At 38.1% G+C, this 13,899-nt stretch overlaps 1 protein-coding gene across 2 annotated transcripts in view; it reads left to right on the top strand.

Annotated features, from left to right (window-relative positions):
- Positions 1 to 12,529: 12,529 nt before the first annotated feature.
- LOC147619533 (GABA transporter 1-like) overlaps positions 12,530 to 13,899 on the top strand; it is a 34,744-nt gene continuing 33,374 nt past the window's right edge. The window contains exons 1-2 of one of the 2 annotated variants that reach the window (XM_086773221.1): positions 12,530 to 12,590; positions 13,174 to 13,307. In XM_086773221.1, the coding sequence (XP_086629347.1) occupies positions 13,202 to 13,307 (106 nt within the window). In that variant the 5' untranslated portion in view covers positions 12,530 to 12,590; positions 13,174 to 13,201. Of the gene's footprint in view, positions 12,667 to 13,173; positions 13,308 to 13,899 lie in introns of both variants that reach the window. The other variant, XM_086773223.1, reaches the window with a different exon arrangement.

Here is a 13,899-nt window from a genome sequence, read left to right on the forward strand (position 1 = left end):
CTAGAACCACTTCTTTAGTAGATATTGTGGAGTTTGTATTTCTTAGTTCTCTACATGATGTAGAGGAACCCGAGTCTTTATAAGAGGTTCAAGAAGATCCAAATTGGGTGAAGGCCATGCAGGATAAAATTCATGCCATTCAGAAAAAATGGTACTTGGGATTTAGTGGATCTATCACTTGGTAAGAAAGCTATTAGTATTAAGTGGGTTTTCAAAGTCAAGATAAAGGCATATGGATCCATTGATAGATTCAAGGCCATACTTGTTGCAAAAGGTTATGCCTAATAGCAGAAAGAGATTGATTATGATGAAACTTTTTCTCCCACTTCCCACTTCCCACTTTCCACTTTCCATATGACCACTATCCGATTTATTATTGCTTTGGCAACCCATCATGGATGGAAAGTGCATCAATTAGATGTCAAAAGAACATTCTTGAGTGGTGACTTGTAGGAAGAAGTTTATGTGAGTCAACCAGCTCATTTTGCCTAACCTAGTCAAAAACAAATTCTATATGGTTTTAAACAAGCTCTAAGAACTTCATACCACAAGATTTGTGCCTATTTAATTGGATGGGGATTTCAAAATAGTCCTACCAAAAGCACTTTATATGTGAAAAAGGATAAGCAAGATTTGCTTGTCATTTCCTATTTAGATGGCATGCTAATGGTGATAGGCACAAATGAGGATTTCATTACACCTTTCAAGGTTGACCTCACCTCAAATTTTAAGATGTCAGTTCTTGTTCTTTTGTGCGACTACTTGGGTATGCAGTTCATACAATAGAGATGATGGTATAATCATTAAGCAGTCAAAGTACATCAATGCACTACTTACATTCAATATGGAAAGTTGCAAACCAATCTCTACATCGATGGAACTTGGTGTAAAGCTTAGTCTACAGGATGCCGTTGAACCATTTGACATAACCACTTATGATTAAGCTATTGTATGCCTAATCTATTTACACAACACTTGACCAAACATCTAGTATGGTGTGTCATAACTTTCAAAGTTCATGCATTGCCTAGGCACTAATCATGGCATGCAATTAAACGTATCTTTAGGTACTTGCAAGGCACTCAAGATCTTGGATTGTTTTATGCCAAGGGAGGTGATTTAGAATTGTAGGCCTCCAATGATTTTGACTGGGCAAGTAATTTCACATCTAGCAACTCCTTCTTTCTCGGTAATTTGTGCATATTAGGCCTTCAGTGATTCAGGCTATGTAGGCTATTACATACACAAGTCCACATCTAGAAATTGTTTCTTTCTCGCCAATTTCTATATATCTTAGCTTAGCAAGAAGCAACCAACTGTGGCAACATCGTCTTGTGAACCTAAATACAGAGCAGCAGGTGACAGTTGAATGTGTATGGTTGAGAAGATTGATGAAGGATCTTTGTGTTCCCTTTAGACACCCTTACTCCTATTCTCATCTATGACAGTCGAGCGCAGTGGTAGTTATAAAGGATCTTTGTGTTCCCTTTAGACACCCTTACTCCTATTCTCATCTATGACAGTCGAGCGCAGTGGTAGTTATAAAGAATCCTATCTTTCATGCTAGGGCCAAGAACATTGAAGGGCGTTACCACTATCTCAAAGAGAGTCTCCATGTAAGTTTGATCTATTGCATTACCACTATGTCGTCAGAGAGAGGCTCCATGCAGGAGAGATCAATCTGATCTATTATAGTACATATGATAATGTGGCAGATCTTTTCAAATTATCATGTGAAAATTTTGAGGCCTTCTGCAAAGCTTTGGGCCTCTTCCCTTTTATAGATTAATTTGCAATTTATGTAAACCTCACATTTGTACTAAGGGGGTTTGTTAGATATATAGTAGTACTACACTGTGAGGACATGTACTTATGCAATGGGCACTTTTATTCCATTGGGTTTTTTCCCATGGCCGTCTAGGTGTGAATAGGCACCTTAGGGTTAACTAATATATAAGCAACCTCATCCTCAGGTTTAGGGGTGCAATATAGTGCTCAAACCATAAGTTTAAATTCTTTTACGTGTCCAAAGTGGTAGGAAAACCTCCATAGCTCTTAGTATAGTCACATGCTTATAATCCAAGAAAATATTTTTTACAAAGGACTCAAATAAGGCTACCACTTCTAAGAAAGAGTCTACTTAAGCTTAAAAAAATAGTAGGAAGCATAGATCTAACCAAATACGTTGGAAAAAGGTGATGACAAGGTCACCATATAGAGTGGCTAGAGGAAGATTTCACCTTAGTATCTATAGCTTTAACTAATCACAAGGCTATTCAAGGACCGTTGCATATGAAACATGAACATGTATGAACACCCAAGGGATTGAGTGAGTATCTTGATTCTATCAATAAAAAGTGTCAAACTAGAACAAAACTTGGTTTGATAGTGTCAAGAAATGTTTCAAAACCAACTAAGAGTAGAAAAGGAACCGGACATAGTCCACCCAAACATGTTGCCAATCAACCAAGTGGGACAACCTTTGAAGATTCACTAGAAATTTGCAAGCTGGGAGAGATAAGGGTGGATAGTAATGGATCAGGCTCAACATTTTAGCATAATCTAAGGGTGGATAGTAATGGATCAGGCTCAACATTTTAGCATAATATAAGTAGATAAAATAATTTGCAATTTGGGAGTGATTAGGGTGGATAGTAATGAATTAGGATCAACATTTTGGCATAATCTAAGTAGATCAAATAATTAGCACTAGTGATAAGATAACGAGAATGCAAGAGAGTTGATCTGACACACACAATTTCCATTAGATCGGGTGCCTTTAACTAGGTTGAGGTATATCATCAGTAATCCATGGCTTAGCTTAATCATCACCTAAGCATGCACTTAATCATCTCCCTTGATTCTAGGTCCACGTCCCTCTTATTCAATGCTAGTTAAAGACTTTTATCTACTCCACTTGCCACTTGAAGTAAGTTCCCTCTTCTCCTGGGAATCTACCATGCCAAATTAATTTTTGAGGTGTACAATGCCTCCTAACATTTACTAGTGTGATTTCTTATAACCTTATCAACATATCATCTCTAAGGTGCATGCTCCCCCTCATTTCCAAGTACCCTTAATCACTTATTTTCTAACACTCCCCCTTATTTCCAAGTACCCTTCATCACTTATTTTCTAACACTCCCCCTTATTTCCAAGTACCCTTCATCACTTATTTTCTAACACTCCCCTTCATCACTTATTTTCTAACACTCCCCCTCATTTCCAAGTACCCTTCATCACTTATTTTCTAACACTCCCCCTCATTTCCAAGTACCCTTCATCAACTATTTTCACTCCCCCTTAAGTGAAAAATCTCTATCATCATCATACACATGTACTGGTCTACACTCTTAATTATTTGTTAGAGGTGGCCCATCTTAGATTGCCTCTTGGGCTATAGTGTTGACTTTGGCTTGAGATTTTACACTATAGGTGAGAATATGGTTAACAAGTAGACCCTCATTAAATTCTTTTTAAAATATATTTTTTGAGTCTTAAATTCCTTCCTGCGAAGTCTTCTCCTTCTCTTCAATCATCATGTTTGCTTTAGTTTGGAGTCAATATGCTAGCTATCCTTTACTACATGTCCCTTCTTACTACAAAAGTGACACTTTATTTTAACCTTTCTTCTTACTGTTTCTTGGTCCTAGTCCTTTGTGGAAAAATTCTTGTTCTCCCATTGTAGGTGTAATTCTAGCTTTGATCCTGTGGTCTTCCTCCATGAGTGTGAGATTATGTGCCTTCAAGCTTTGGATCGAGAAGATTCTTCAAATGGCCACAAATGGCCTAAACTCTTCTCACTTAGTATACTCTTCATTACGATGACAATGGCATCTTCTTCTTCTACGGGCAACCAACTAGTTGTTGCATGATGCTCTTCATTTTGTTGACATGTGCGGGAAAAGAATCATTTACTTTCATGTCCAAATGATAAAAATTAATTCTAAGGCTTCTTTCCCTTTGCCCTGAATAATTTCTCCAATTTATCTCAAGGCCCTATGTAGAGTTCTTAGAAGTTCTCTCCTCTAATGTAATGTGGTGTATGAATGCATCACTCCAATCCCAATGTAATGTTAGATAGAGCATTTTCATCTCTACTCTTTCATCTATTCATCTCAATGTGGAAGCCTTCACTTGTGAACTTCTCTACCATCAATCTTGTGGTCATGATTATGCAAATGAAGGGCCTCTTAACACTTAAGCAATGTCAAGGTTAGTGTCTACCCTTATACAATCAATATTAGTACAAAAACGACCATGATGCAAGCCCGAATTCCACTAATTATACATTAGCCCATTTTAAGTAAAAATGCATTTAAAAAATCCTATTTTGGATTAGTGATTTGAGGTCCTAAAAAATGGTGTTAGAGTGCTAATATGATGGAAAAAGAGAAATAGCAACACCCCAATTAGAGATTTGAACCTCAATGTTTGAGATTAACACTTTAATTGAGCATTGATTACTCTCTATTTGTAGGTGAATTTTTGATATGAAAACATAGAGTAAATTGATGACTTGAGAAACTAGGGGGCAAATCAAGCTATAAGACTTAATGTGAGCATGGAGAGATTATCATAGCTTAAATGGCATCAAAAAACATGACTTATACTAATTCATTAGCTAATTTTTAGTCTATGTTGAAATCTAAAAATTACTGCTAGAGCCAGTTGTACTTAAATTGCTTCGAATGCTTGATGTGAGCTAATATATATGGTACACTTGTTCTTGTGGGTTGCCCAAATCCTTAGAGAAGCCCTTCAGGGTTTTTTCTTTTGTGAGATTTTTTCTAGTTTTTTAATACAAGTAATGAAATTAAAATAAATAAAGGAAGAAACATTAAATGATGATTCACATACTAGTGCACGTATGACATTAATATGCAAGCTTCATGTTACAAACATGAAGCTTTCTCTTTCTTACTTGCACTATTTTGTGAATCATTATTTAATGTTTCTTCCTTTAATGAGAATAAGAAAGTGGAAGGTGCACTATTTTGTGAATCGTTATTTAATGTTTCTTCCTTTAATGAGATAAGAAAGTGGAAGAGAAAGCTTCATGTTTGTAACATGAAGCTTGCATATTAATGTCATACACCATTTTCTTATTCTCATTTTTAAATATCATTGAACTTTGGTTAATAATATTGCTTAAAAATAAGTATGCATGTACATAAGTATAAATTCATTTTAGTATGCACATAGGTAAATATATATATTCATTTTAGTGTGCATGTAGATAAGTATAAATTCATTTTAGTATGCATGTATATAAGTATAAATTCATTTTAGTATGCATTTAGGTTAGTATAAATTTTAGTTTTCATGTGGTAGTCAAGTTAGTATACATGTAAATTAGAATAAATGCATTAGGTTAGTATACATATAGATTATAATAAATGCATGAGGTTAGTATACATGTAGATTATAATAAATGCTTTAGGTAAGTTTACATTTTAGTATAGTATGCAAGTTAGTACACATGTAGATTAGAATAAATGCATTATGTTGGTGTGCATTTAGTTATATAGGTTAGTATACATGTAGCTTAAAATAAAAGTATTTATGTTAACACACATTTAGGTATACATGTAAGCATGTATACCTAAATGTATACATGTTAGTATATACATAAAGGTTTGCCAAACTAATTTGGAAAGCAACATGCACAGAGACACTTTCGTACTTCATGTCACCCATAATGGGTTGCACATTTCATATTATACTCCATGCAATTTACGCCTTTCTTTATATCTATATTAATGGACGAGGATGGCATTTACACACAAAGAGCCACTTTGCTACATTGATGCTTTGGGTCCACACTTTCTTAGAACCTACAACATGACATGATCCCACATATGTGTGTGTGTGTGTAAATATACACATACATACATATATATAAGCATATGTATGCATGCATATATTATATACACATACATATATGTGTGTACGTATATATACACACACACACATGACTGTATATATATACACATACATACATATATGTAAGAGTATGTGTGTGTGTGTGTGTGTGTGTGTGTGTGTGTGTGTGGCACACAACTTATATATATGAGAGTGTAAACTCATAGCTAAGAAATTAGGCCAACACATGCACGTGTGCACACACACACAAACAAATATGTATATATGAGTGTAAACTCAAAGGGAATAAGGGTGTTTGCACACTACGAGCCTACCCCCACGAAAAAGGTTGAGAGTTGTGGGCAGGCAGCTTTTTGATAACAACTGCTGGACGACAATACCCTTTACAGACCGTGGGCATGCCCACAGAAAAGGCATCCTGCACATCGTGCCAGTCTCATGGCTTGTCACGATTTCACCTCTTACCGTTCATGACATTGAATGGATAAGAGGGTGGAGCCCAAGAGTGTTGTGTGGATTGAGTATCCATTGGGTTGTTGGGGTTGGAAAATTTCATGATACTCTTCAAAGGGCTGAGAAGTTTGGTAGGAGTCCATTGGTGTTTTGGATGCCTGAGCATACACACCGAGGCAACAATGCAATAGATGAATGATGGCCATGTAGAAAATATTATGAAACAGACTAGCTCATGAATGTTGACCATGTATTAGCAAGTATATTAAAAATTGCAAAGAGAGAGAGAGAGAGAGAGAGAGAGAGAGAGAGAGAGAGAGAGAGAGAGAGAGAGAGAGAGAGAGAGAGAGAGAGAGAGAGAGAGAGAGAGAGAGAGAGAGAGAGAGAACTGTGTTCTAAAAATTGTTCAAAGTACGGCTCTATTACCTTTCGTGACTTGCTGTTGCTGCAGCCCACCATAGCTCTCTGGAAGATATAGAGATAACAAATGTCAAAGAAAAGACGTTCAGTTGTGCGCAAGAGCCTGTGCGTAGGATTTTTTACAGATATCGGCTGTTGCTTGGGAGCGCATGGCGAGAGAAATAAATTGATGTGCGTAGGATTTTTTACAGATATCGGCTGTTGCTTGGGAGCGCATGCTTGGGAGCGCATGGCGAGAGAAATAAATTGATTAGTGATTGTGGTGATCTCATTGGTTGGCCAAAACTTTTTCGTGGGCTTCCACCCAAGTGTGTAAACACCCTAAGTTAGGCTAGGTTTAGATGCTTCCATGTAGAAGCTTGGTGAATCATAAGGTGGTTCTCAATTTAGATAAGGACTTGCACATGAGGGGATGGACCCCACCAAGCAAAAGAAATTTGGTTAAAAAAGGCTTCCAGCCTTTATTTAAAAAATATTTTTTTCAACCTAACAACATAAAGGGTCTCTCCAAACCTAAATGGGATTGCAATTTTGTCATCGGTTTAAAAAATCAAGTGCTTAAGCTAACCAAGTATTACACATTGTCATTTATGGATGTAAGAAAATTAGTTTTTTTTATGTGTACGAAATTAGAATTTATGGATAATTTTACAAAAAAGTGCATTGTGGAATTTTATTTTTGGTCTCTATCAACACTACACATTCTTTTTTTTGGGGGGGAACAATAATAATTATTTATATATATATAAGCAGAAAAGGCCCAGATATACTGCATGACAAAATATAGCCCCCTACCCTTCACACTTTACTTCATTTAAGAGTTTACACAACCGTTTCCATCTCTCCTCCTCTAACAAGAAGCTGGAGTGCTCCCAATTCTGTTATGGAATGGAACTCTAATGCCCTTCCATTTCCTCAACTTCTAGAAAAATATGTTTACTGCCTAATCAACCATCTGTTTATTAGTAATACCAACCCCAAATGGGATGCCAAGTAACCTAACGATATAACCTTTTGGCACCACCTCACATCCCCATCTGTGCATATCAAAGTCATTGTCTTCTGTTAGACCGATAAAAGCATCAACAAATTCCTGTGCTAAATCTAAAGCCACTCTAATCTAACATTGTTATTCTCAACTTTTAGAAAGAGCAATGAGTCATCAGCAAAACATTATATAATCAATTGATCACTATATTTCAGTTTTAGACCCTTGATTCTCCCAACTCTGTGCAAGCATTTTCAAGTGACACCACCAGGGGGTGAGAAGCAATGGCAAATAAGAGAGGGGCTAGAGGACATCCTTGTCTAACAAGTCTATTAATCTCAAACCCTCCTACAACTCTTCCATTCAATAGCACATTAGAAACTCCACCCCAGGACATAGTGTAAATACAGGTTGCCATTTTAGTCCCAAACCCAAGTTTTTCCATGATTCTTGCAACAAAGGACCAATGCACTCTGTCATAGGCTTTTTCTAAGTCAAGTTGGTCATAAATTGACCTACCCTTGATAAAGCCATATTGTTTTTTGGATACTATTTCCTGCAAGACAAGGGTAATGCTGAGGGCAATCACTTTAGCCCAGATTTTGTAGATCATAGTAAGCAAGGTGATAGGTCTCCAGTGACCAAACCTGTTTACAGGCAGTTTGTTTTGGAATCAGTTTCACCAACCCTTCTTTAAAATCCCTATGCATGTTACCAGTATTGAAATCTTTCCTACAGATTTCCCCCATAATGTCTTTTAAGGAAGGCCAAAAGGCAATGAAGAATTCAGTAGATAACCCATTCCATCATGGAGCTTTGCCTCTCCCCAACTTCAGCAAGGCAACCCAACATTCCTCAACATTTATATCTCTTTCCAACCAATTAGCTTTGTTAGGGTCCACCTTCTGATTGCTTAATCCCAGCAATCCATTTTCTGCTTGAAACCTCCTCAAGGAACAATCCTCCTTCAAACTAAGGATAGAACCCAAGAACTTTACCCATTTCTTGGCCAAGATGTTCATATACCTTAGAGGAAGTCCATCTTCATCTATGATATTCCCCGTCACTTCTTTATTGTCCTTCCTTTTGGATAGTTTGAACAGACTGCTTTTTGGTTTCCTTTTGTTGTTGAAAAATTTCCATTTAGACCACTTTCCCTCCTCTCTAGCACATCTGCCATCTTCATCCTTAATGCCATCTTTGCATTTATAGTACAAGTTAGTTTCCTTAGCATTCAACCCACTTGTTTGTGTTTTAATTTGAAGTTTCTCTAACTATAGAGCCGAATTCCTTCTTTCTTTTGCCCTCAAATTACCCATAGCCCTAATAATTCCTTGCATCTCATTGGCAATTGCCTCCATGCATCATCTTCACACCTGTGAGAAAGAAGAGATGAGAGAAGAGACAATGTACTCAAGAACTCATCAAATGAACCACTAGCCAACTTGATTAGAAATGAACTACAATGCCTCATATATATAGGAAAGTTCCTCCACCCTTTCCTCCACCCAAAAATGTGTGTAAATAGAAAAAAATGGAAATGAATGCTATAAATCCCAAAAATGCCTAGAGGCTAAAGAGTGTGCCACTAGCGTGACACCATCTGGAGATGACACCTATCCAACACCTCCTCTTCAGGTCCAAATGGGAGGACCAACGCCAATGTGCTGAGGAAGATAATCTAAGGTAAGTCGAGGAAGAGGCTTAGTAAACAAATCAGCAACATTATCTTTGGTAGGACAATACTCAAGCTGAATGTGACCTTCAGAAATCCAATCACGAACAAAATGAAAATGAACATCAATGTGTTTGGATCGTCCTCGAATAACTGGATTTTTGGCTAAAGCAATAGCACTCTGTGAATCTGAGTAGATGAGTGTCGGAGTATATGAACATCCAAGGTGATTCAGAATTTGCTGAAGCCAACAAAGTGCTTCAGAAGTGGCATCAAGATATGACTTGTACTCTGCTCCAGTCGATGAAGAAGAAGTAATTCGCCTTTTGACATTTCCAAGAAACAAGTCCTTTACCAAGCATAAAACAATAGCCTGACATGGAATGCCTAGTATCAATACACCCTGCCCAATCAGAATCTGAGTAACCAATAAGTGTATCTCCACCTGAATCCTGAAGTAGAGAGCGAACCCATTTTGGAGGACCAGAAGTCCGTGTAGAATCCAATGAAGTAGTAGGTGTCGCAATCGAAATGGATGAAGGGGATGAAGTAGGAACTGATGGTGTAGATGAGGATGAGACTGTAGGGAATGAGAGAGGCCCAAGCTCAAGAGATGGAAATGGATCTGAGAGAGATGTAGAAGGTGGTAACTCATCAAGACCAAAAACATGCTCATCAAAGATGGCATCACGTGAAAGAACAATATCCTCACGAGAAGGATCCCAAAAACGGAACCCTTTGGAGCGAGAAGCATATCCTGTGAATATCATAAGTTTGGACTTAGCATCAAGGTGAGGAATTTACGAAAACTTTCTTCTGCAAAGTTGTAGACCACGATGATTCCAGTAGGTTACGCGGGCATAATCCTCAAAAACGCATTCATTTAGCAGAAAATCAAAGAATGAAAAAACGCCATTCAAAGCGGGGTTGTTGAAGAGGACTAGAGGTAGAGAGGAAGAAGGATAAGGAGGCTCTATGTGCGCCACCACCTTGCTCTGATACCATGTGAGAAAGAAGAGATGAGAGAAGAGACAATGTACTCAAGAACTCATCAATGAACCACTAGCCAACTTGATTAGAAATGAACTACAATGCCTCATATATATAGGAAAGTTCCTCCACCCTTTCCTCCACCCAAAAATGTGTGTAAATAGGAAAAAATGGAAATGAATGCTATAAATCCCAAAAATGCCTCGAGGCTAAAGAGTGTGCCACTAGCGTGACACCATCTGGAGATGACACCTATCCAACAACACCCTCTCCTTCTCAACTTACTAATTGCATCTTCAATGTATTCCACAAAAAGAGCATCCTTAAGAAGTAGATTATTGACTCTTAGTTTCCTTGTGGGGTAGTGAGAGAGGTCACGTTCATTCCCATTTCTTACATCCGAACACCAGTTTAAAGGCATATGACTAGAAAGAGCAGAGCAGTCAATAGAGACTCTCAGTGTGTGTGGGACCCAAGAGGGGAGGCCCACCACTTCAACCCAAACAGGGCATGCATTCTAGATACTCTTGTTAACATCGAAAAGAGGGTCGAAGGGGAACACATGCACAAGACGTTGGCCAAAGAAAAGAGGACCTTTAGCAAAATAGCTCTGTCTCACAGACTGGCCTTTAACAAAAAGGACATTGAAAAAGCCTTTACCTAAGTAAAACACCTTGGAGATAACGTTTTCATGGAGTACGCTTTCCTGAAGCAACTTCCCCAACTCAGCCTTGGACGGGGGTCTACCAGAACAAAAACAAAGGCGCTACACATGGAAAAGAGGCCCACTTGATTTCTGACTAGCTTATGATTAAGCTTCAGACATACCTTCTCCTTCGATTGAGAACAAAGTCTATCGTTTAGCCAGTCGGGTACACACTTCTTCCTGGAAAACTCGATCTCCACCTCCTCTCTGCATCGCTTCATCTCTTCCTTAACATCAGGCTCCCACTCCCCCAATCCACTCGAGCCCTCCTCCCCATCTTGGTGCCACAATCTGGGCGACCATGCCATGCAAGCCCCGTCTTATTGACCACCCGTCGATGTACGAGATGCATGCAATCACACGCATGAGGTAAGCGCTATCATAGCTCCACTACACCACTGGTCCTCACATGTGTCACACAAATCACTCTCTTTGCTTCTGTTCTTTTGAAAGCAAGTGTTTTATCAAGTGAACACTTCACATTCTTAAGAAAACTTCATCCAAATAAAATAGGGGAGGTAGAGGTTTTTAAGTCACATTTTAAATACAAGTTACAAATACCCTTTACAAAAGGGTGGCTTGCCAAATGCCACTATCTAAACTTTATAAAGTGTTTATCATCAACAATAACTATAATTACATAAACCATAAATGTTAATCAAAACATTGGTAAGACCAAACTCAAATATTTTAAAAATAAAATTATATAAAAATTCACCTTTGGATCACTTATTGATGATTATCTTTTTATTATAAATAATGTCTATGCTAATCGAAATAGATCTACAATGAATCTTTTTTTTTGAAAATTAAAACTACACAATATACCTTCACCATTAGATAGTTTGTTGATGATTGAATGCAACAACCCTTAGATAGTATCCCGAGCACTTATCATCCGGAGTGGAAGCTAGATTACTTTCTTGCTGAGCTTAGAATTCTCACGAACCCCTATGGCTCTAAGATGTTGGATGGCTCCGAGAAAAACCTTCTCTAATGTGGTTGAGAGGCATATTTCCTTTTTATGGTAACGCAAATTCTCCATCTCTATATCTCTATCTCTATATATATATTATCTTAAGGAAGAGTTTCACAAAGCTGCCACGTGACAAGAATTACGTGACAAGAATTTGGAGGTTCGGGAAGGGGAGGAGGAGGTTTGAAGAGGTTTGGGTAGAATTTGATTTTGGAAGCCTCAAAAGAAGTGGGAAGCACGGGTTCCCAACTAGTATAATTTAAAGTTATCTTTCTCTTTGGAAGAAAAAAACAACATTGATTAACAATTTCATCAATTTCACTGTCGAAACATTTACTTTTTTTAAAAATAAAAAATAATTTTAAAAAAATAAAAAAAGCAACAGAAATTATGGAAATTACGTACCATAACTTTCCGTTACAGGAAGAGTTAAATCTTGAAACTTTCTTTCAAACAGCTGGGAGGCTATTCACTGAGGGACGTCCGACAATTAAAGGTACATTGGCGAGCATTTCATGTACATTGCAGGGACATATATCCTAATTGATGGGCGGACAATTAATCCACATCAAGTAATCTCTCATTGCATCTTGTCTAAGCTCATCAGGGAGTATGTAATTAAGAAAATGGGTTTGCTAATCATCGATTTCCACTTTAAATTCTCTTCTGCACCGTTAATTGCTTGAATTAACAAGAACCAGGAAGCTTGGCTACTAGCATGCCATCCCCATAACCTGGAAGAAGACACGATTTCCCACATGTTTAATATAATGTTGCCCTACACTATGTAGAAATGACAGAATTTAGTGAGTTAATTCAGCTTAGGGCAAGATTAAGATGATAGGTACTGGTTATATGCGTCCAAATGTGCTTTTCAACATGATGGTGATGATTCTTGTGTTGTTAACATGTAGTGTATGCTCCTTATAAGTAGCTTATGAGGTTTGACATGAATTTCTTGATAAGATGTGCATAGAAGTAAGATAAGTCCTTCTGCTAATTGCCTGCTGCTATCATAGTGAATCAAAACAATGTTCTTGCAAGTGTGAGGGCACTAAGCAAAAGATTATGGTTGTCAGTTGATGGTTGGAGTATCTTCCAAGCTAAATGCAAATGGAGGAGAATGGCAGCTCTACACTTGCTCCTCTCATTGGGTCTTCAACTGATTCTATAGAAGAAGATGCTGGCACAAAGTTTGTCCTTGAATCCAAAGGTATACGCCTGGCCTACTCTGACACACCAAAGTCTACCACATACACAAAAAAACATGCTATGTCTGTTTGTTAAGCATGGCAAAGCAGATCATTCCCTTGCCGAAAGAAGGGGTCTATAAGTGTGCTGTAGCCAGGCATGGTAATAGAGCATTCTGCTGTGCTGCATTTTGCTAAGCATGGCAAAGCAAATCATTTCCATGTCAAGAAGGGTTGTCTATGGCCAATGAGGTGACAGCTCAAGTGGTGAAGGTGTTTGCCTAGGACCAAGAGGTCTTGGGTTGAAAACCCCACTAGGTGCTTCCTTGGCGGCATTGTTTACGGATGGATAAAAAAGCGCATACGAGCGGTGAAAAATGGTAACTACGGCGGGAGGATCTTGGGCCTAAGGTCAGTCGGGAAAAAAAGAAGAAGGGTTGTCTATGGGCGTGCTGTTGCCAGGCATGATTAGTAGAGCGCTGCACTGTACTACATTTTTCTGTCTGTTTGCTAAGCATGGCAGAGCCAATCAGTTTCATGTCAAGAAGGGTTGCCTGTAAGTGTGCTGTTGCTAGGCAGGTATAATAGAGTGCTGCTCTGTACTGCATTTTGCTC

The sequence above is a fragment of the Cibotium barometz genome, chromosome 33 (genome assembly GCF_041138505.1).
Source record: "Cibotium barometz isolate CiBa-2024 chromosome 33, ASM4113850v1, whole genome shotgun sequence".
Classification (NCBI taxonomy): domain Eukaryota; kingdom Viridiplantae; phylum Streptophyta; class Polypodiopsida; order Cyatheales; family Cibotiaceae; genus Cibotium; species Cibotium barometz.